Source organism: Patagioenas fasciata, chromosome 3 (assembly GCF_037038585.1).
Source record: "Patagioenas fasciata isolate bPatFas1 chromosome 3, bPatFas1.hap1, whole genome shotgun sequence".
Classification (NCBI taxonomy): domain Eukaryota; kingdom Metazoa; phylum Chordata; class Aves; order Columbiformes; family Columbidae; genus Patagioenas; species Patagioenas fasciata.
In genome coordinates this window covers 74,912,161-74,935,838 of record NC_092522.1, presented here as the reverse complement: position 1 = coordinate 74,935,838, position 23,678 = coordinate 74,912,161, and the positions used below count along the sequence as shown (strand labels likewise).

General features: G+C 37.0%; 1 protein-coding gene across 1 annotated transcript in view; it reads right to left on the bottom strand.

Annotated features, from left to right (window-relative positions):
* The window catches only part of FRK (fyn related Src family tyrosine kinase), a 55,306-nt gene that overhangs the window by 12,877 nt on the left and 18,751 nt on the right, over nt 1-23,678 (bottom strand). Inside the window, exons 2-4 of the mRNA XM_065834074.2 lie at nt 17,738-17,859; nt 10,270-10,433; nt 9,501-9,669 (exon numbers count right to left, since the gene is read on the bottom strand). Coding sequence (XP_065690146.2) covers nt 9,501-9,669; nt 10,270-10,433; nt 17,738-17,859 — 455 coding nt within the window. The remainder of the gene's footprint in view (nt 1-9,500; nt 9,670-10,269; nt 10,434-17,737; nt 17,860-23,678) is intronic.

Sequence of the window (23,678 nt, the reverse complement as noted above, 5' to 3'; positions counted from 1 at the left end):
TAAATTGATCGGGGGAAAGTATTCTACTGGCTGAATAGCAGAAAATCCTTTTTTATGCTGTAAAAGTAATTAGTAATAATAACAACAATAACGAACTAGTGACAAAGATCAGTAAGTATTTCCCGCATATTTTATATAGTATCTGTAACCTTCAGTTTTACTTAGCTTATATCTTTAAATAGCACAAGTAGTATATAGTGTGCAAAACCCCCCAGAGCCCTGTAGCTCTTATGCTGCAGTTAATAAGTGGATTGGATGCTAATAGAAAAAAATTAAAAGTGTCTTTATCAGTGTTTTATCTGAGATTAGGTTTTAGCAACTAGATAAGCAAAGTAAAAACTGCCTCTGAAAGCAAGCGACCATGCTTGTTACAAATTCATTAGATATAGCCTGTCACAGCAGTGGCAAAGAAGTGGCAAGACATTTCTTTGAGGAAGTTTATATAAATGAAATATATAAAGTATATACCACATGGAGTTTCAAACAACAGGGGTTTTTTTAGTCTGCAGTTGAATTACATGTGTTTTTAATGAAGTATATGTTTTCAGCTGTAAGTGGCAAACACAGTATGAAGAGCAGAGTACTGTAAGTAGAAACCACTTGATCAAAAACCAGCTAGTGGACAAAAGCCTTTTACTGACACAAGAAGTATCCCTTGTGTAAGACACCAGTTTGGGAATAGATTGATCAATATTTGAAGAAAATACAGTTTCCGTAATTTACTTTTTGAATGAAACATTTTTTTCTAAATGTCAAAGTCCTTTTCAAAAACAAAATGTTGAAATATGTTTCTTTGATGTGTTCTATGACGTGTTGCTTTCCCGGAAATCATTTGTAATTTAAGCCTACTTAAAGCAGGTATCTGTTCTGATTACTTTATTTCTGAAAATACTTTGTTCTACAATTGAGGAAGCATCACATATTAAGAAAAACAGTGATAATTTGGAAATGAGTTAGAAAGAAAGGTCAGATATTTTATGTAGTTTCCATTGGCCTAAATGTAGCTGGCACTTAAATATTTCATAAGCCCTCCAGACTCCCTTTGTTTGCAACTTTCAATAAACCTTCCCAAACAACTTCCAAGTAAACTTGTACTGCACTGAGCTTATACTGTGATCTTGAGTAAGTTTATGAGTAGTAAAGAAATAACATTAAAAAGGCCGAGTTTTTGCCAATATGAGAGACCAAGTGTAAATTGCTCATATTAAGAGAAGAATGAGATAGGTATCTGACAATCCTCAAGCAGCTTGCTAACCCTTCAGAAACAAACTTATAAGTTAGTGTAAGGTTATGTACTACACTAGATGGAATTAAAGGATTTCTTTGTTCAGGGAAATTGTGAGACTTTCCTGAAGGCAAAGCTTTTTACACTGCACATGCACCAAAGAGATGACATATTGAAGAACTGAAAATGTTATTAAAACCTCCATTGACAGTACCAACCCAGAGACTATTTTAAGAAAGCCTCCTGAAAAAAAAAAAAAAATCATGCTTGGGCAGCTTCCATGCAAAGACAGAAGCTTGGGAGATGCTTTACAATATGCTAATGAAAAATGCATCTGTCAACTTGAACAGGCATAAAGAACTTTCTCAGACGCAATTAATTGGTGATGATAGATGTCTGCTTCACGTGCTGACAGTTGGAGAAGCAAGCTAGCCCAGACAGTAGGTTCTAGAGAATCCATCACACTCAGCACAGGACGAAGTGCAAATCCCTGCTGCAATGATTTCCACTTAAAACGAAAAAATAATTTCTCAGTGAAGAAATAGAAACAGAAATATGAAAAGACATTTCCAGGGACCTACAGCAAGACAGTGCTGTGCAGAGCCAAGAACAAAAATAGCAATTGCTGGCTTCTAGACCATTTTCCTATCTGCTGATTTCTACACTTCTTTGATGTCTGTGGGTCAACAACTCAAAAGTCAGAGATGTTCCTTAGGACAAAGATGCTCCTGTGTTTTGTTTTTTCATTCACACATGCACCACTATGTTTTTGGCTGGTAAAATGTCACTGATGTCTCCAAAGCAGAGTCAAACACAAGCGAACAAATAAGAGAATTATCTGAATGAAGGCATCACATTACTACTGCTTTTTGTCTACAGTCACACTGATCAACAGATTATTCAAACAGGATCTGTAGTTCGGAGCCTTCTAGCCTAAGAGTCATACATTTTAATCGCTGCGGGCTAGAAATAATAAAGTGCATCCAACTTTTAAACCCAACTGGAGTGTCATCAATGCACTGCTGAAACACTTAAGCAACTCACTTCGAGAAGCTTGAAGAAGGTTTCCATTGGTTCATGCAATGTACTTCTTGAAGACAGGATGGACAGTTCATGATACTGCACCTGTATAATCCTCATGGAAAATTTGGTCCTCATACTGGACACAGTAACAAACCCACACTGCTCAGTTTCTTCACCTGATGCCTAAAATAATTGTGTAGTCAGTCACGCCCCTATAAAGTTAGGAACTTGTTTCCTTTGGTATTAGGGTTATGCATACAATAAGGGATTTTATGGAAATCTGAATATGCGTTCATGGGGTTCTCCCCTGAAGGAGTATGATTTTTAATGTAAACACTAATTTAGGACAGCATAAAGGACAATATTAAAACAAGACTACATAATCAGAGGGCAAGTAGAGAACTAAATTCATTATAAACATCCTGCGGCCAAACAGAGAAAGTAAGAAAGTAGAAACTCTTCAGCTTCTCTGCAGCACAAAGAAAAACCCAAACAAACAAACAAAAAATACAAACAAAAAACCTAAATAAACATACAAAAAGAAGATCAAGGAAGAGGGAAACTCAAATCTTTGGACATTTATGATTATTGCAGAGTGGATGCAGCAGCAACTATGGCTGGTAGGCTGTCTTATGAGTGCTGGGGTCTCCTCTTCCTATACCATAACAAAAAGTTCTCAATATTGATGTATTAATGAAAGATATTAAAGATATTTTACAAGACTTGGTGTTACTTTAACCAAAGGACTAGTTTAATTCTGAGTCTTGTGACTCTTCCTGCAAGGTTAATAGAAATCTTGTATAAATATAAAGATCACAGACTAATCATTTTGATATTTTGAAGGTCTCCATAATCCACCACTGGCTCTGAAAAAAAGCTTCAAAGAGTAAGGGAAAAACAATGGTTCTGGATCAATAGATTTAATCTTCTAATGTTTTCCACAGTGAAGTGTTGAACATTCTGTTTAGACATGAGCAACAAAGTGCTAGCAGAAACAGGAATTCATTGAAAAAGGATGGTTCATTAAATCTGAAAACATCTCTAGTTGAGTTCTTTTTCTTGCAAAATCTCTCTTACAGTCCAGAAGGGCTGTGTGTGGAGCCATGTCATCCATAACCAGTGGAGTGCAAACCCCAAACTCTGGAGCTGATTAAACTAGATACTCCATAATCATAAAGGAAGAGGGTGAAATGACACCCTACCAGGTTCATCAGAATATAGACATTTCCTGTGGCCTTTTTAGGAACCACAGTCCCTCTGCAGTTCTTGATCAGAGGGCTCCCAGACTGACCAATTTAAGATCTCAGAGCCTCCACCAGATTGACATTTTCCTCATTTATGTTACTGTTATATAATGAAATCTGTGGGATTACAAAACACTGCTTGTAGCTGGATTCATCTCCTCCAGCTGAAGTCAATTATTCAGGCACCTAGACCTGAGTTAGTTGTCCAGACTTTACAATCAATGGAAAGAAATAGGCTTTAATAGCATGTTATTCTCTCATTTTAATGTACATTTCTAGTCCATAAAATGATTTATCAGACATGTAAGTGTTTATTTCTTCCCATCAATTATAAAAAAAAGCCTGATACATCTAAGATGTTAGATGCCTGAGAACAGGAAAAATAGCTAATATGCTACACATCAATGTTTCTGAAAGAAACACTTGTGAAATTTTCAGTTTGTGTGCAATATCTGAAAACTGGATCCAAATTGGAATGGAAACAGATTTCTGAATACTTTAATTATTCACAAGACAGAAATCACATCTTTCCATCAAGTGAGAACTGGCTCCTGGAAAAGTCTATCACTGCCATCTCACCAGAATTCTGGGAGTTAAATTATTTTCCTACAGGTTGGAAGGTCATCACAGTATCACAGTATGTTTGGGATTGGAAGGGACCTCGAAAGATCATCTAGTCCAATCCCCCTGCTGGAGCAGGAACGCCTAGGTGAGGTCGCACAGGAATTTGTCCAGGCGGGCTTTGAATGTCTCCAGGGAAGGAGACTCCACAACCTCCCTGGGCAGCCTGTTCCAGTGCTCTGTCACCCTCACTGAGAAGAAGTTCTTTCTCAAATTTAAGAGGAACCTCTTGTGTTCCAACTTGATCCCATTACTCCTTGTCCTATCATTGTTTGCCACTGAGAAGAGCCTGGCTCCATCCTCGTGGCACTCACCCTTTATGTATTTATAAACATTAATAAGGTCACCCCTCAGTCTCCTCTTCTCCAAACTAAAGAGACCCAGCTCCCTCAGCCTTTCTTCATAAGGGAGGTGCTCCACTCCCTTAATTATCTTTGCTGCCCTACGCTGGACCCTCTCCAGCAGTTCCCTGTCCTTCTTGAACTGAGGGGCCCAGAACTGGACACAATATTCCAGATGGGGTCTCACCAGGGCGGAGTAGAGGGGAAGGAGAACCTCTCTCTATCTACTGACCACCCCCCTTGTAATACACCCGAGGATGCCATTGGCCTTCCTGGCCACAAGGGCACAGTGCTGGCTCATGGTCATCCTGTTGTCCACCAGGACCCCCAGGTCCCTTTCCCCTACACTGCTCTCTAACATGTAATTTCCCAACCTATACTGGAACCTGGGGTTGTTCCTGCCCAGACTCTACACTTTCCCTTGTTAAATTTCGTCAGGTTATTCCCCACCCAACTCTCCAACCTGTCCAGGTCCCGCTGGATGGCAGCACAGCCTTCTGGCGTGTCAGCCGCTCCTCCCAGCTTAGTGTCATCAGTAAACTTGCTGATAGTACACTCAATTCCCTCGTCCAAATCGTTAATGAATATATTGAATAATATTGGCCCCAGTACTGACCCCTGAGGCACTCCACTAGATACTGGCCTCCAACTGGACTCCGCACCATTGACCACCACTCTCTGGCTTCTCTCTTTAAGCCAGTTTGCAACCCACTCTATTGTCTAGACCACACCTCCTCAATTCAGCTGTGAGGATGCTGTGAGAGACTGTGTCAAAGGCTTTACTACCTAAACACAATCATTTTAAGTCTTCTAGACGCAATAACTAGAAATCATTGTAAGTAAAAAAAAAAAAAAAAAAAAAGAGAAATCAGGAGAGTACCATATAACAAGAAACTATATTTAGCCTCTCTAAAGACAATTGAAAATGTATTTAACTCACTCTGTATGTACCTCCAGAATGCATGCAAGAAGGCTTCTATTTTTTTACAAGAAGACTTAACAAGAGTTAAAGAGAAGACATCAGGTAAATCCAGATGAGAAATTAGGCCCACATTCTTACAAGTATAGTGATATACCATTGATACAAACCATCAAAGATAGCAGAGGCAACTTCTCTCTGTGCCTCCACCTCAGGAGTAGAAGACTTCTATTTATTACCTAGTCAATAACAAGCTCTGCTTTTATTGAATATAAATACTCAGAGGGATGAAATCTCATATAACAGTGAAGTCTTCAGACTTCACATGATCTAGGACAGATGTACACCGCAAAACAACACTCAACCTCTAACTCTATGACGTATTGATTGCATTATGCTCTTCTATATTGTTTGTTATGTGATCACTTTACTTGATTTACCTGCTCCTGCTTGGAAATAAAAGCACGGTTCCACATCACAATTTCTTTAGTGGTAAAGCCATTGTAACAGAACCCTCTCTATCTCAATCCCCTATATTTGCCAGATCACTTACAGTTTAGTACACCCCTCTTTTGTTATGATGACTTTATTTTCCTTTGGGTCTACACTGTAAAGCAGCTTAGCAAAAAGTCTTGTTTTAAAATACACCCCATTGCCCCCCAGTGTGAAGACAACTGATTTAGATCTCCCAGCCAAGGAACAGGGGAGGATCATTTTACAGTGTGTTAGACTTGAAGACTGAAATATTGCTTATGTGATTATTGGAAGTTTCAGACATCAACATATAATGCATTTCTTGATTACTCATGAACTATTATGTTTTCCATTCACTTACCATCTTCATATTATGATGAATGAAATTTCCAGACCTAGCCTTTACTGTAATATTATTAGTACCAAGCTAAGTATTTATCACTCAGATTAGGGTGAGGGTATTGGGGTTTTTCTTTAATTATTGAAATGTTATTCCTCATGAGTAATGATGAGAACAAACTATGGAAAGCCTATGTGCTAATTGATTACAGTAAGGCACTCCAAATGGTGAAAAATGTTGTGCAGAAGAGGATAATTCCCTGCAGAAGTATGCTACAAGGTTAAATGTTTCCATGTGAGACTGTTTGAACCATTTTTTAGAATGAGGTAGTTCATGAAGCACAGTGATAAGAGATTCAGTATTACCTGTGCAATTTATCAACATGGCTTTGAGAATCAAAGTCTTCATTCTGAGAATCACCAAGTGCAATACATGACTTCCTTATCATGGTATTAGATCACAAACTCTCTGCTATCCAAGCATCCTATCCAGGTGGGGCTTGTGTCTGCCCTGGCTCAATATAGCCTGCTATGAAATCAATGAGACCACTACTGTTGACCTTAACAGGAAGCAGACTGGAGTAAAAAAAAACCAAAAAGAACAACAACAACAAAAAGGAAATAGTATTGATTAATCAAGCCCTTTTTTCCAGCCAAACTACGATAGTACAAAAAGTATCAGTATTGAAGGGGTCTCTTCCTCTGTACTTTACTAGCCTGTACATAAAAATAACTTTGCAGTGAACACTAAGTTTATTCCAGTGTAAAATTTAATTTTTAGCTAACAAAACTATTGAGGAACTTTATGTGATCATTTTATTGTTTTATAATCTTCTGTAAGTACATTCTTAGGACACCCTATCATTACAGAAACGAAAAAAACCCTTCTTTTCCTGCTCATGTCGCTCTAGAAGTATTGTCTTCTCTGTGTACTGTATCAGCAAGACATTAAAAGGGTAATGAATTGAACAACATTCAGAGAACAGATCTGCACAGATCGATTTGGCCTTAAACACATTAAAATCTGTTTCAGATATAAAATTAACTACCTCTTCCTTTTCTTCAGGTAGAGTATTAGTAGCAGTCATGCGGCTGATTAGTGCCAAAAGGAAGGGAAAAAAAAAGAAAGAAAGAAACGAAAAAATAAATAAATAAATAAAATAATAATAATTAAAAAAAAAAAAAGAAGGTAAATTACAAATTACAGCTGTAGCTTGCCACTAGTGTTCCACTGTGTTTCATTATTAAAATAGAAGTTTTTGTATTAAGAACTGAAAATATATACTGTCCCTATTATACAAAAGAAAAGGCTGAATTAGTTTTGAAATTAATTAAGAGGCAGAGATGAAATATGATCAAGATAGCTTCCCACTTTTGCATATGCAATATGAGATAAATGTCAGCTCCACTTTCCTGCTAAATAAAATAAGTAGAAAGGCATGCACTGCAATTTTTTCAAAATCTAATTATTTTGCTTGATGAGAAACAAATCTTTTCCTAGTGCTAATTGCAACATATTTCCTTAAAGAGGAAAGAAAGACAATTTCTAAAAGAAAATTTAATGTCACAAAAATTTAAGATAGCTGAGTCTTGTTCTTCATTTGAGCTTCATTAGTTTCCGTCTTTCAACATTGTTTTCATACTTTAGAAAGAAACCTTCAATCTTCTGCAATAAAACAGACTTATCCAGATGTGGCATTAAATCACTAAAGGACAATAAACTTAGGTGGAAATATTAGGTTTTTGTTGTAAGGAAAAAAAGGAAAGTATCATACTGGACTGTTTAAACAGAGGTCTAGAACATCAGAAATGTGAAGTAAATCTTTCTTTTGACACATCCAGACTTGTTCTTCCTTTTAACATCATACTTGGAAAAAAAAATGGTTTACCACCTCAAAACAGTCCAGTAAAGATCATCTGAAAACAATGGGACATCTAAAACATCTGAGCTACACAATGAATATAGTTGAGCTCTTTAACATAAAGAAGACTGAATAGGAATTTGATAAGAGTTTTCTGGTATGTACAAGACTGCCATAAAGAGGAAGAGAATAACAGGTACTCTTTAGTCATGGTATATAAGGCAAGAGGTAATGGGTTTGCACTGCAGAATGAAAGATTCAGGTCAGACTCAAGGAAAAAAAGATGGGGTTTGGACTTGTGGTTTCAGAAGCCAATAGATATAAGCATTTGGATCCTGGTCACAAAAGGTTTAGTGGATACTGTCCTAGGAAAGAGAAATGGACAAAGATTCCAAGATAGTTTCTGTGTTTACCAGGCAACTAGGGAAACTCATCAGTTCACTGAAAAAAGTATGCCATCTTTCACATGAATTACAGAATGCCTTTAGTCTGAGCAGTTTTGCTAATTTCAGTTAATCAGAGAAAATATACTTATTTCCTTTCAATTTGAAAATCCCAAAACACAAACAGTGTCCTGATACTAGACAGCCCTAAAACACATGCTTAAATTCCTCCCCGTTCAGGAGACTATTCAAGCAGGGCTCAAGGATATTTAGCTGTTCTTCTAAACCAAAGATCTGAATTTGTTCTGCTTCCTGAAACATAATCAGTAATGCCCAACACAAGCTTTTTCAATTAACAAAAACTCATTATATTGTTATCTCTTTTTAAAAAACATGTGTAACTTCCAGGCTACCTTTCTTATCTATGTGGTTTTTGCCATCTGCTGGCAGATATTTTATGTTGTTAATTTAAAATGCACAAATTACTTGAAGTTAATGAAAAATAACTAAGAAAACAGTTAAAAGTTGTATTAGTAACAAGCCTATATTATATGCAAATATTGAGTATTAATGTTGTGTACCAAAAGCTTTGAGAAATTGTGTTCAATCTAGATTAAAGCACTTCTTAAATACAAACTTAACGTAGTACATATCCTGTATTACCAAAGGAATCGTTACAATATAGCCTCTAATCACTAGAAGAAATTTTACACATGTCAAAACAGTAGTAAATCAATCACTTAACCTACAGATGAAATGTAGTCATTAAATTCCATACAAGCAATATTGTACAAAAGAGATGCCCTTGCTGGGGTGGCCTTTTTATGTGATATAGATGTTGAACAAGAATGAGTTCAGCTCATATAGAAATAGAAAACTGTATAAAACTGCAATTCAAAACAGCAAAGAATATCTGGACATTGAGTTTTACTAACCTTCACGTTCAAGTGCATGGTTTTTAAGAATGGCTGCATATATGGATAGGGTCTCTTTCCAGTAGCATTTAGAAACTAAAGAAGGGCCCTTGCTGACATTTCACATTATTAGCATTTAAGAGTAATTCACATACCTGGTTTTAATGTTTTGATTGCCACAGGGGTAGTATTATTCCACAGTCCTTCCCATACCTCACCAAACTGACCAGATCCTAATTTTTTCAAGAATTTCAGAGATTCTCGGTCTATCTCCCACTGATCAACAGTTTTATAGGACAAATCAAAAGTAGCAGGAATTTGTACCTTGTAAAAGAAAATACACAATAATGTAGTCAAGACTTCTAATATTTTTTCAACGGTATTTTAACTATGTCATGTAAAGTCACAACTTGTATAAATAATGTTTACTTAGAATACAAACATGATAAAGTAAGCCAAGAATATAAAATACAGACCATATACTGGTTACTTTTCATTAGAAATAAGAAGTACTCTAAAAAAATTAAAAGCTAGTAATCTATCCTCTACAAGCTTTTTGAACAGTGACATATTGCTTGCCTGAACCTTGTGGTTTTGTCTCAGTAATTACTTATGGACAGCTAGAGTTATGAAGTTGGAGATTTCATGTCCATATACATTTATTAAAAGGCATTTATAAATCATGATTTGGCATATTTTCTCCTCCGGCCATACAATGATTTGTTCAAAAGAGTACAGTATTTTGTTATTAACATGTCAGCTTCAAGAACGGAACTGTAGCACTACCCAGAACTTCCTGACAACAAGCAGATCATCACCATTTTGAAATGGTAGAAACAGATATGGAGTTAACACCTTCTGATTGATATCTGATGAGTTATCTTACACAAAATCTATGTTGCATAATGAAGCATTCACTCTTACCTTTAGGCATGGCTTTCCGAGCACCATGCAAAGGCCATCACTGTTCTTGCTATAATGGTCAACAAACTCATTGAGAGTTTTAAAAGTTTTCCTTCTGCTTAGAAAAAAGCCTCCTTCATCCAGCTTTCTGATCCTGTAGTGCTTCACAGATACACCATCAAAAACTAAGAAGATATAAATATATTAAATTTCCAGGAATTATAACAGGGGTCAATATAGCTTATGGCTAAACCATCATAACATTTCTAGATGTATTTGTGAGGACCTTAAAATAAAATATTTTATTTTCAACATATCTCTTTCAAACCAAAGCCCATTGTTTACATAGCTTAACGTATCCGGTCTATCAGTCTTCAACCATTTAGATTCAGAGATTCTTCCTTTCACCATAAGAACTGATGCAAAAATACAGAAATAAATCTTCTGTGAGGCAGTTCATGTTTTCAATCTTTTAGGACACCAAGATGAGCCAGGAGCATCTAATTCAAAGTAAGCATTTAATCAGGTTTTAATGTATTGTTTATCAGTGTTAAAATTCCAAATAGCAGCTGCTGTGCTGGCAGACATTTTAAAGCAAACAGATACACCCTCTACACAGCTATGTTCCTCTGGAAAGCAGTCACATCCTCCATGGGTTTTACTGAGTTTGGTGCATATTTGAGATAGGTAAAAATCAGGCCAACCATGCTCTCTTTCAAGTAGCTGATGACTCCCTTTCCATTGAAATGTTTTTTAATTCTAATCTGTTATTTCCTAATCACTGGGACTTCTCTTTCCTTACCTCCTGTAGGTTATTTACCTGCATGTCATTATACCCAAAGTGTCCTTCCCCATGACCATCAGAGTGCTCTTTAGAGGTCTCAGAATGAAGGCTAGGCCGCTGCATGCTGAGGCTAGACCTAGACTAGCAGCAGGCCAGAGGTGGGCAAAAAATGCACTGCCACTCACCTAGTATGTTATTTAAGGAATATTAAGCTTGTAATTGCCATGATGGCTCTGTAATGTATGGCTTAGAGCAGTGCTCTCCAAAGCAGAGTGTGTGCAACCCAGGGAGTGAGCAAGACAATCCATTGGGGTGTGGGAAAAAAAGGGTTTTTTTGTACCATTAATAAATACAATAAATATTTTTAAAATATTGTTTATTTCATCTTTATCTCATACTTTTTAAATTACTTCTGTCTGGTTTATGATGCACATAATCTATCAGTTCAGTAGTACATACATGTATATAATTTACAAATAAATACATAAACAAACATATTGGGGTTGAATGCTCAAAGATCATTTTACTGATAGGCACACACAGTCAAAAATTTTGGAGACCACAGGCTTAGAAATCTGCTTCATAAAGGCATATCAGCAGTAGCAATGATACATTGAGCATCAGTAGAGACAGCAGTTCTGAAGAGCTGGAAAGGGATGAAGTCTCTCATGTAGGATGTTATTTACCATGACACTTCATGACTGAGACATTACTATCCATTTCTGGTGGGCAATGGAGAGCTTATGTTATATTCTGAAGGGTAACTGATTTAGCTCCTATCAGAGCAGTATCCCACCTCACACTTAATGAAACAACACCGTGCTTTTCTGTGACAAGTGAAGAGAGAGCTGTCAAGGGGAGGAGGATGCTCCAGTTGTCATCCTGGTTCTCATCACCCAACATTACACCTGCCCAATAGGCCAAGTGGCTCCTTCCACACCCATTGATTTGGGAGATTACCGCTACTGTCCCCTTCTCAGGGCACTCACACAAGTAAAAGTTGAAAAGCAAAAGGGAGCCACAGGGGAAAGGTCTTCTGCTGTTTACCTCGAATACACCTTTTTGTAGCCAAAATTCCAGTAAGCATATTCAATTTAGTCATGTTGACTAGTGGCTACTCTTAGTTGAATAATTTAATGGAAGTACATTTCAATCCTAGAAGCAGCTTCAGTCTGATACGTTAGAAAACTTAATTATCTAAAAAATTGTTATTGCTCTCCCCTGGAGATATTATAGCTGATAGATCCTTGATATTGTAACACTGCATGAATTCTGGTAGTCACTTTTGTTATACTAATGGAAGAATACACAGTTACACATCATATGAAGAAAAAATTATAGAAAATTATGGGCTGCATGCAATTTAACAATCTGATATGAAGTATAATTTATCTCATTTTTAAAGTGAATAAGTTTAAGAGAAAAACCTCTCCTTCCTTAAGTACTGTCATGTATGATCAAAAATTTTTCTTCTGTACTGTGCAATTGTCATTCAACGTCAGCAGAGGGCATACAGGGGCTGTTGAAAATATCAGATTTTCTATCTGCCACAGGTACTATTTTGAGAAAGGTGATTTACCAATTTACAGTTCTGTATGAGGACCAGAAATAAGAATATTTGTAAATATAACTCCATAGTATAAAAATAATTACATCACACTTTTCAAATGCCATTTTTTTTTACACTTCATAGTTAGTATATTTTAATTATAAAATGCATGTGTATTTTTGTGACATATCATTTGGAAATGGGGCTGAAGCAAAATGAAGGAAAAAGTAATTCAGTAACAACAGATTGGAAATGTAATGACTTTTCTGAAACTCACAGAAAAGTCTATCTGGCAAAATGAATTATTATTTATGATGAATAAAAGGCAAACAGGATGACTGTTTTGATCCAGTCTCAGCTGTATATCCCAAGTGATAGTAGTTTGACTACCTGCTTTATTTATAATTATTTCTTGTGAAGCAGTTGATGTTAATGCAAGAGTTGTTTTGAAGGATGTACTATAATTTCTTAAATGAGCTTTGTGTGAAGCCTTATGACTGGCAGTATACGGGTCAGGTGATGTGTGTGGAGAATCTGGAGAACATTTCTTCACTGATACCACCTTTGCTGGTGAGAAGCAGCTGAGATTGGTGCAGTAATTGACAGGAGGCTGTTTACTTGTACTCCAGGGCTGAGTCTGGCTGTCCAAGTCCTGCACCACACACTCACAGAGCTGCAGCATGGTGAGGCTCCTCTGCCCAACACAACATAGAGCACGAGTCACTCAGGAAAGAGCTGAACATAAACCCTCAGTGCTTCCAGTCATCCCCACATCCCTGCCAGACTGTTTAACAGGGCAGGATCACAACTTCAGCTTCATACAGTTTGACAGCAACTAGGTTTGAAGACTGCAGTGGTTTTCTCCTTGACTTTCCACTCCCTATTAGATTTCTTCTTGGGTTTGGCTTAAGATAAGTATTCTCCTCCCCCTACTTCCCATCATCGTTAACATTGGGCCATGCAGAAGTAGATTTCACCACCCCAACGGTGAGAATAAAACAATTTACTATTCTTTTTCCAGGGCAGCAAAATCTATGGTGGCATCAGCAGAGTCAACAGCTTCACCAAATGAGCCATGGAGACACTAAGCCACCACGGTTACCACCCGTGTCTGAGCAGTTCTCCCATCAGCTGTCCTCCCCCAGCACCAACATGCAGAGTTGCTGGCAGGAGCTGCGCTCAGTCTCCACGCCCAGGGTGGATGTGGGAAAAGGGTGTCTTATGAGATCACCCTCACCAGCACAGAACGGGTGCAAGGGCTGCTCCAAAATCATCCTCCTGCTACAGCCATCATTTTGCCACTCCTACCAGTCTGCTGCCTCAAACTATTACCTGTTTTTTTCCTATGCAGAAAGCCAATCTGGTGTAGAGGAAACCACACAATCTTTTTTAGGAGTAGGGATAAAAATGGAAGAAAACACAAACTATTTACATTGTCATTTAATGCAATCAGTCTTTCAGATACTATTATTCAGTGAGGGGGGAAGTAGAGAGCCTCCTGCTGTCATTGGCAATGACACTCAATTAAGCTGAGCACATCTAAATTATGGCTTTTAATTAAAAAGAGGCAATGTCTAAGATGGCACCAACATGTTTAAAATTTAATACATTTCATGCCAGATGCTGGAGTCATCAACATAAAAATCTGTTGACAACATGTGCATTTTAAAAATGGGAAAACCTATTTTTGAAATGTCAAACACTTCAAAATAATAGCAACACATCTCAATGGCCTATATAGTTTGATGTGCTTTCAATTTAACCATTTACAGCTGAGAAAAAACTTCCTGAATTTGAGCTTCTGTTTCTACTTTAAATAGTCTTTTGTCATTGAAATCTTACAAATTATGAGTTTTCCCATCAAGACAAGTTAGAAGTGAAAAGTGTCATTTTAATGAAAGGTAGAGGCTTGGGGATTTTTGATTTTTTTTCATTTGGTGGTGGTGGTGGCAGTGGTGGTGGTAGTGGTTGGTTGATTGGTTGGTTGGTTGCTTTTCTCCAAGGAGATATATTTGTCTCCCTCATTAACATTACGTCTCCTATACATTGCCCATCTAAGTATGAAATCAAGCAGAGCAGTCATAAAATCTCTTTATGGGTGCTTGGGGGAAAAATCTCCCTTCCTTTTCTACTTCTTTTCCTTTTTAGCTTTATTATAATTAAGTTATTTTGAACAGAGAGTTACAATATTTTCTTAAAGACCTTAATTCTGAAAGCAGGTTGTCACTCTTCTAGTCATTCATCAACCCCAGAATGAAACCAAAACAGCTATGGCAAATAGAACAAACCTCATGAGTTCTATAGAGAATGGGAGTATGGGGTCCTGCACTGCAAAAATTGGAATCAGAAATTAGGGACATACTGCAAAATAACAGGTGGTGACTTCTCCCCTATCAGTGTATCAGCTACCATGGAGATAGAAGCCATCTAGGACCTCTTAAAAGAAATAGTCCTGAATCACTGTTCCTCAAGAAAACACTGTTTTTCTACCTCAGCTGTGAGTGTACCATAACTCCTTCTGATGGAACAAAAAGGAGACAGCCAGAAAACTGCCTTCTCTGTATTATCTGGTGGACTAAACCACCTTCCTTCCAATTAATTCTCCCCACAGTACAATCCAGTTAATCATTTGCTTTAGAATGCACTAGCTCTCCCAAAAGTAGACATAAGTAATGAGATTATGGACATACAATGTCAGAGCCATTATGTGTACTAGTAGGTTGGAAGTAAAAAAACTTGCACAACACAAAGAGACGCCATTCAGTCAAGCCTATTCAGTAAGCAACAAATAATATTTAGCTCTTCAGGATGAAGTAGCATGTTGAGGCTAAATTATGTTCAAGCCTTGGAAGCTGCTAAAAGATCTAGCAGGAGTGGTAAATTATGTCATTAATACTCACTGTCTACAGATTGCTTCAGATTTTATCTTTCTTTGCCTAAAAGGCCGCAAATATCTAATAAATTTGAGATGACACATATATACATATATACATATATACATATATACATATATACATATATACATATATACATATATACATATATACATATATACATATATACATATATACATATATACATGCTCAGAGGGCAACCCATGTTTGTGCATGAAGGAGAGCTGGCCCCTGTAGCTGGAGCCTTTCCTCCACGTATATTATGTTCTTCAGCATCACACTTCTCTCCCTTCATCAAACAAACCAGCACGGAAGAAATCCACACTGATGGTTTCATATCTTGCTGTTATCAGCCATCATCAAATCTCCTATTCCCAAACAAGCTCATACAGAAACCTGAAAAATATCTACCGCAAGCTTTTATAATTGAATCAAACATACTAAATCAGATAGAATATAGTTTCTATCCATGATTTATAAGGAAAAAATTAAATAGCAGCATCAAAGGACGATCTCATCCATCCACAAATGCTGGTCTAATATTTATTTTCATTCTCTTGGATTTTTTTCTGCAGTATTTCATAGTTTAAATAATGTACAGCTGCCCTTCTGTTAAAGAAGTAGTCAGGATGCACAATGGAGAATTAAGATTTTGAATCTTTCCTAGAAGGTAACAGTTGGAGAATAACAAAAAGAAATTGCATTTCCCCCCTCAGGTGCACAAACACAGGATTTTTCATTGATTTTTAGTAAAGTGTCATATATTCAAGTGCCAGTATTCAGCAGATAATGAAGGCCTGTTTATCCTTTCCTGCATAACATCCCACTGTTATCAGTCTAGCCCAGTCCTTGGATTAAAACAGTTCACAGATGAACACTTGATGGAAGTTGAAACCATGTAAGACAGGGATATGCTGTCATACAGAGGGAAAGCATTTTGAAACGTCTGTGGCTATCACAGAGCCTTTGGATAAAAGGATGCACACATGGAGGTCAGTTCAGTCACAGTCTGGGAGCAGCCTGATTCCTTGCTGATGTTAGTTTTCTTAGCACTTCTTTGCAAGAACAAACTTCCTTGAGGGCAAACTGAAGCCTATGGAATGAACTGTAAATATCATATGGATTTCAGAAACTTCCCTGTATTTCACCCCACAGGTAACATATATTTCTTTGTCTTGGCAATAAAAAACAACTTTTCCATTACCACAGGACGTTGCAGGTATATACACTTTACTTATGATTCAGTAAGAGAAAACAAAAATGTGTCAAAAGTTCATTAAGCTGCTTAATGTGTTTCTGCGTAATGCTCAGAAGATGACTGATACATAAACATCCAGGTAGAAGAGGAATCAATAGAAAAGAATCTGGTTATGTATAAGGCGCCTCTCATTTTACTGACATAATTCTGCACGTGGCAACTTACAGTTCATTCACAAACATCAAGACTCTTCACTGGTGTATGGAACTATACAGGTAGAGCGCATTAGGAAGTTTGGGTGTATAACCCTGTTGTCTCAGGGACAACATTGTACTCTTGACTCACACTTGTATGACAAGTTTGATAAAACATGTTCACAGGAAACAATCACTGCACAATCATGTAATTATTTAATACAGAAAGTACCATGACATTAAATAAATGACATGTGCGTAAATGTAAGTAAAATCATTATCAAATAAGTCTCCTTATTCAAATAAAGGGCTTCAAATACATTTTAAAACACATTATAAATCTAACTTTATACTGATGTTTACAACCAACTTTTAAATAAAATATGATTATTCTAAAGTAGAGCTTTGAAGATCTTCCTATATTTTTGCCCCCGAAAACAAATAAATATAAACATAAGGGTGTGCTCTAGCAGAAATCTGATTTTCTTAAACTGCAGATATCTGTCAACATGGTTTAATTTTTATTTTGTGTACTAAATGAAGAGTAGTGTACAACTGTAATGTATTTTTTGGCATTTTAATAATGAAAACAGTTCATATTTTAAGGCAGCTGCTGCACTAGAAGTACTAAGCATAAGAAAGTTAATTGCTGTTCTGAGAATACTAATAAACAAAGCCTACAAAATAAATGTTAGTAGCAACCTAAATGACACCTTGCCAAGTTTTCTTTATGTGTCTCCTGGGAAACAAATATTATCATGAACTTAATTTCATTTTCATGCCTGCAATTTATCATTCTCAAAAATTAAAAAGTCCAGATCACCTGAGAAATTTTTACAATATTGCTTAGGATGAAAAACTAGAATATACCTGAAAGTGAGTATTCGCCTTTTAGACTCTCGCTTTCTCGGATTAGGAAGGCTCCTGCCCGGTTTCCAGGTTGTGACAGTTGTCTCTCGGCATCTGCTCGTTTGATTGGGCCAAAAAACCATCTGAACAAATGAAAAACATTAATTTTACCAGTCAGTGAAACGTATCAGGAAGATAATTTAGGTTTATAAACACGCTGTCTATTTACTAAAAGATAATCTGTTCTATGCTAATTAAATTCCAATAGCATGGGGAAAAAAAAAAAAAAGACCACAAGAACTATACAACAAATTTATTGCTAGAAAATATTGCTTACACATTTGAGAGAAGTCTTGATTTTACTGCTGATGGGAAGTCCTACAGATTTCATGGGAACAAGAACTCAGAAGTGATAGACTGGCCTTGTCCCAGGAAAAATTCACCAAGATATTTTGCCAAGGCTACTGTGGCAGAAATTGATGCCAAGTTCATTGATGCCACTTGAACTACACAGAGGTGCAGGTATGTGCTAACACCCCAATATCTTAAAAGTCAAAGATCCCTGAAACTGCAGAAGAGTTCTCAGGTTCCAAGAGGTAAACCACCCTGCAGCCTACCCCATTTCACTGCCACATCAATTTCTAAAATGAGTTATAGGCAATTTTTTAGCTCTGCTGCTGGTAAACAAACAAAACCAACATGTCTCTCAAGTCACGGCAAACATCTTAACATCCCTGTTCCAAGAAAATCTACTTGTATCTACGCTCTTTAAATATATTTTTATTTTCTCACTAAACCATGCATTTTACAAGGAATCGTTCAAGCCATGGTTTTAGTTTGCTCCTCTTAGCTCCTTTGCTGCTTTGTGTCGAGTGTAAATTAAATGGAAATAAGAGTGAGATGAGTCAGCATTTTCAACAGGAGTGGCATTCGGCTTCCATCCAACAAACACACAAAACTCTTTCCCAGATTAGCTCCACCCCTTGTTTGAAGAAAATGATGATTAATAGTTAACAGAAATATACCGTATACTCACGGGAGAACTCCTTTTAAATTAATCATAGCTGAACCTATTATGTAAACTTAACAATGTATCATACCAGAAGTAAGTTGCCTATTCAGCTAACTACTTTATTTGTCAATTACTAGGGAAAAGTACAGAAGGAGCCATCAACAAACTACTTCAGTATGTGTAACACTTGTAATCATCAAGAGGAATGGAGGAAATAAACAACACTGGGTGACACCTTGGCTGAGTAAGCATGAGGAATGAAAAATGGTTTTGTATGAATAAAGAGAAAATAAAAAGAGGCAAATACAGATGGTGCTAACCTACACTAATAAAACGAAATCCAGATATTCTGGACTGAATTTGTGTCCTCTGATTTGAAGATAATTTGGATAAAATAGTCCTTGATACCTATTTTACCAGGAAAGGAATCTCGTTAGAAAGCTGGAATGTGTTAGTAATAATTTTAATTCATTAAACATGTTAATTAATTAAACTATTTAATTAAATTAATTCATTAATTTGACCGTAGGAAACTGAGCAATCAGTAACTGTTCAAATCCTTGACTGAGTTTCTCATCAAAGGAATGAGAGGACATCGCACAAGTTCAACTCTATGCAAGTCTCAAAGAAAATTTGTCTAACCTAAAAATTTAATTATAACCTTTCTGAAATTTCTAAAAACAACTACACAACAAAAAACATCTGAAAACTAATAAACTATTATCTGAAAAAAACAAATTGAAGTGATATTTTTCTCCTTGAATTGTAAGATTTCACTTAGTAATCTCCAAAATGGCTGATTTTCATGAGAGTGTATAAGAAAAGGTGCTTAATTTTGTGTCTCCTTTCTTCATGGATTAAGAGGATAGCATCCTCTCAAAAAGATTCCATTTTGTACCAAAGACAAAAGAGCTTCCAATTAGTAAGGTTGAATTTCATGTTCTGGAGAGTTAAAAGCATAGTCTTTATGTGACCCAGTATTTGTATATACACTGCTAGTAGCTCATATTGCTAAAGCTGAAAACATGAGCAGTAATGCCATGTATGCAAGAAAAGGAAATTATTGGTTTGTTTGGGAATTACAATTTAAAACAATATTACACGTGTATGTAAGATCATGTCTACAATACAGAGTATTATTTTGGGGAAAAATAGATAGATAGATAGATAGATAGATAGATAGATAGATAGATAGATAGATAGATAGATAGATTAAACCACCCAACACCACCTTAAGTGCATATTGTAATTAGCCTTATGTATCTGGTCCTTTGACTTCAAAATATTTCAAATGCTATGTTTATTTTTCTTCTATCAGAAAAAGCTTCATTTAAATCATTATGAATTTGCCATTAAAGATTACATGGAGGATATATAACATGTAGGTTCTGACTCCAGATAAACTTAGCAATTGAAAAGAGCCTGACTTGCAAAATAAGATAATTAGAGCAGCAGTATTTGCAAAGGTAAGTGTAACTGAAACAATTACTCTGGAGAGTGCAAAGTGGACACACATTGTCTACTACTTCATTTGCCTGACTTTATATGATCTGGTTAAAATGTTTCAGAAAAATATAATGAAAATTACTTTTATAGCATTTGAGTATGGGATTCTTAGTTCAAAGTCATTAGGTTGGCAATAATAATCATACAGTACCAAAAGCAATATTCATTGTGAAAAATAAGCCCTTAACCTCAAAGCAAATAATTTAATTTGTTATTCTTCTTTTTTAGAAAAGCACACCCAAATTTATAGTACTTTTTCCACTATAAATGGTAGTTTTAATTCCTTTTATAAAGTGTGAAAGGCTTATTTCAATTTCTAGTGATTGAACTTACATTTCAAAAGGCTTAATATTTTACTTAATCTAAAAGTGCGTATTTTATAGGAAAAAAAAAAAAGGTACTCTAAAGAGTAATAGGGAATTAAAGTAATTTCTCACCATGAGATATTGTTCTGTGGGACAGGAAGGTCAGACCAAAACAACACCAAATCCTTAGTAAATCTATTCAGTTTTTATAGCTCAAAGTTAGATGGAGATTTGGAAACAGAATAATTAGAAAAAACAGGACTAAGACATCGAGCACCATTCATTGCACGAATTATTTAACTAGCACTTTCTCTGACTTCAGTCTGCTACATTGGCACTAGGCAGTTCAAAAGAAGGTTGAACTAGCAATTCATACACAGCTTCACTTTGAACTTCAACTTACAGTCAGATCACTTTGGATTACAATTATCAATGCAAGATTACCAGGTATGGCACAAATGATTGTATTCAGACATAAGTTTCCATTTCTAGTAGGAGTTGTCTGGTTAGCACAGAGGTAGTACTTTTCTGTCAGTGAAACCCAAGAGCATGCTTTCTTGGCCAGAACTGTATCCAACACCCCATTCTCTCTTCCTTTTCAGTGTAGGATGCTGAATAGGCATTTTGGCTATTGTTTCTAGCAGCTTTCTCAAAATCCCTTTTTTCCAGCATCATCGATAGCTCTCAGGACCCTTTCATTAATAATTCCAGGCTCCTTCCACCTCATTTCTGGCCACCATATGTAAGAGGACTTACTTTGGGGACAGATAACGTGACCTTCATGTAGGTCCATAATAAACACAGTCCTTACTTGGTGCAGATGATGCCCAATACTCAGGTACCAGTGAGGTTTCTTGTGATCATTCAGAGCATAGTGATCCCATCTCTACTAGTCATCAATTCTACTTGCAGGTTTTCAACCACAGGATCAACAGCTGATGGACATACGGCAGGCTTTGTCGTGGGCTGTTCCCTGACTGTGTCACTACCGTTGCTGAGACCCATATTCCTATCCTATGATCCTTCTCTTCAAGTAAATGAAAGAATATGTCTTCATCAAGGTGAATCCCGGTGGCTATTCTTTAAGGGCATCTTTTTCAAGAAATTGAGATCATGCCATCTATGCTTATCCCTGCCTCCCCATTCGGTTCAGCTTGAATCAAAATTGAGTCACAAGTTCAACAGAAGTTGATGGTGTTGTTTGGCTCCACCACCAATTTTGCTCTGAAGCCCTCTGTCCTTCAGGTTACAGCACACTGCTGACCTCTGTCTAAATGTCAGAGCCCCATTTACCTGGCTCAGCTTTGTGTCTCCCTGTGCTTTGCTACATAAAAATCTACAAAAATAAAAATAGTTAGTTCTACTCCTGCTTTTTTTTTTTCTTTCTTGTAGCCACTGACAGAATCACTAGAACAAAGAAAGATAGACAGCCAAAGTTCTGCAATGCTATACAACTGGCAAAGTTTCCAGTGCCTGACAACATGCCTAGAAGAGGATAAAACCCCAGTGGAACAAACAAACAAACAAACAAACCAAAACCAAAAACAAACAACAGGAAAAAAAAAAAAAAAAACACCACACCACAAATAACCTCATCCAAAAAAGAGTTTGTGAAATGAGTGTTTGAGTGTTATTCCCTTCCATTCTGTTTCCTCCCACTAATGTAATATCCCCATCTGATCACGTCACTATCATCACTGCAATGTGCTCATTTGAGGAAGGGATTAAAGATTTAACAGAAGATCTCAACTAACCTGAGAACTTCTGTTTATCTCCTAAAATTAACTCTATCCAACACCTAGACTTAAACCCAAACAAAAGGATTCCCAGCCATAGTCTAGATGAAAAAGCTCATAGGGGAAACATTTTTTTGTCATCCTACCATTCCTTCGGCAGCCCTTTTACAGCCCCTTGCTCCTCACTTAGACTGGAGCTTTATGCTTGGTCTCTCTTAAGTCCCAAACACACTAACTCCTAGCTCTAATGCAAGGTGTGTGCTGAGCCTCAGACAAAGCCCCCCCAGTCGTGGGGCAGACAAAACACTTTTTGGGAGACATGTCTTTCCATATACTCAATCTTTCTTGGGCAGACCCTTGCAGGTTTATTCAAACTGGAGCCCCTACAGTTCATCACCCTCCTAACGCTAAAACTAATTCAAGCCCTAATGTTAACTGTAAGACCTTAGGCAAAGACCTCCACAGACACAGGCTTTGTGAAAAATTTCTCAAAGGACAAACCTTTCTGCAGTGTTGATCTTTCTTGGCCAGTCTCTCAGCAGCAGTAGTCACACTGGAGCTCTAGGATTCAACTCTCTCTTAATCCTAACCCTTGGCCTTGGTTGACCACTGGCAAAGATTCTCAGTCATGTGAAACGAACAAGCAACAAGGCTAAGTCCCATAGAGCAGGACTCCTTGGCATAGGCCAGACACAAAAGTCCCAAGAGGACAAATCTCTCTGCAGCCTCAAGCTTTCTCGCATCCAGTATTGGCTTTTCTCCTATCACAACCTCTTGTGTTTACATTGAAGGAACCAGAATCAAAGACCCCCACACATGGTCCAGTTGAAAAATCTGTGACTGGAAAGATTTTTTGGCAGTATATCCTTTCCTTGCTTAGCCCTTTGAAGGCCTTCTCCAACAGAAACTCTAAACTCATGATCAAGGACTCTGTGTGCATCCCCCTTTCGCATGCGAGTAAGATCTTCATCACCAAGCCAAACACAAACTCTGAATTAACATCTAAAATGTTTGACTTCATTGGAAATTTCAGCAGCTCCCTCACTGCTTTTTTATTATCCACACTGAAGACCAACACAGAAAATTATATGGAAGTTCTTTGTCATCCATTTCCATTAGGGCTCACCAGAGCACAACTTCCCACTTTTACCCTCTGCCTTTACTTAGATTTAGTATGCACAGGTGCAAAGTCAGAATTAGGTCTGCAATGTCATATCTGAAGTGACTGAATTTACTGTAACAACTAGCTGTAGCTGGGATGAGAGGGGACAATTTCAGATTTTCATTCAAGCTGCAGGACACTGGAGGTAAGATAAGGCTAAAGGCAGAGGTCCGTGACATACTCTGAATTTTGTGAATGCCCAACTAAAAAGGAAAAACACGAGGGATGAGTCAGCAGTAAG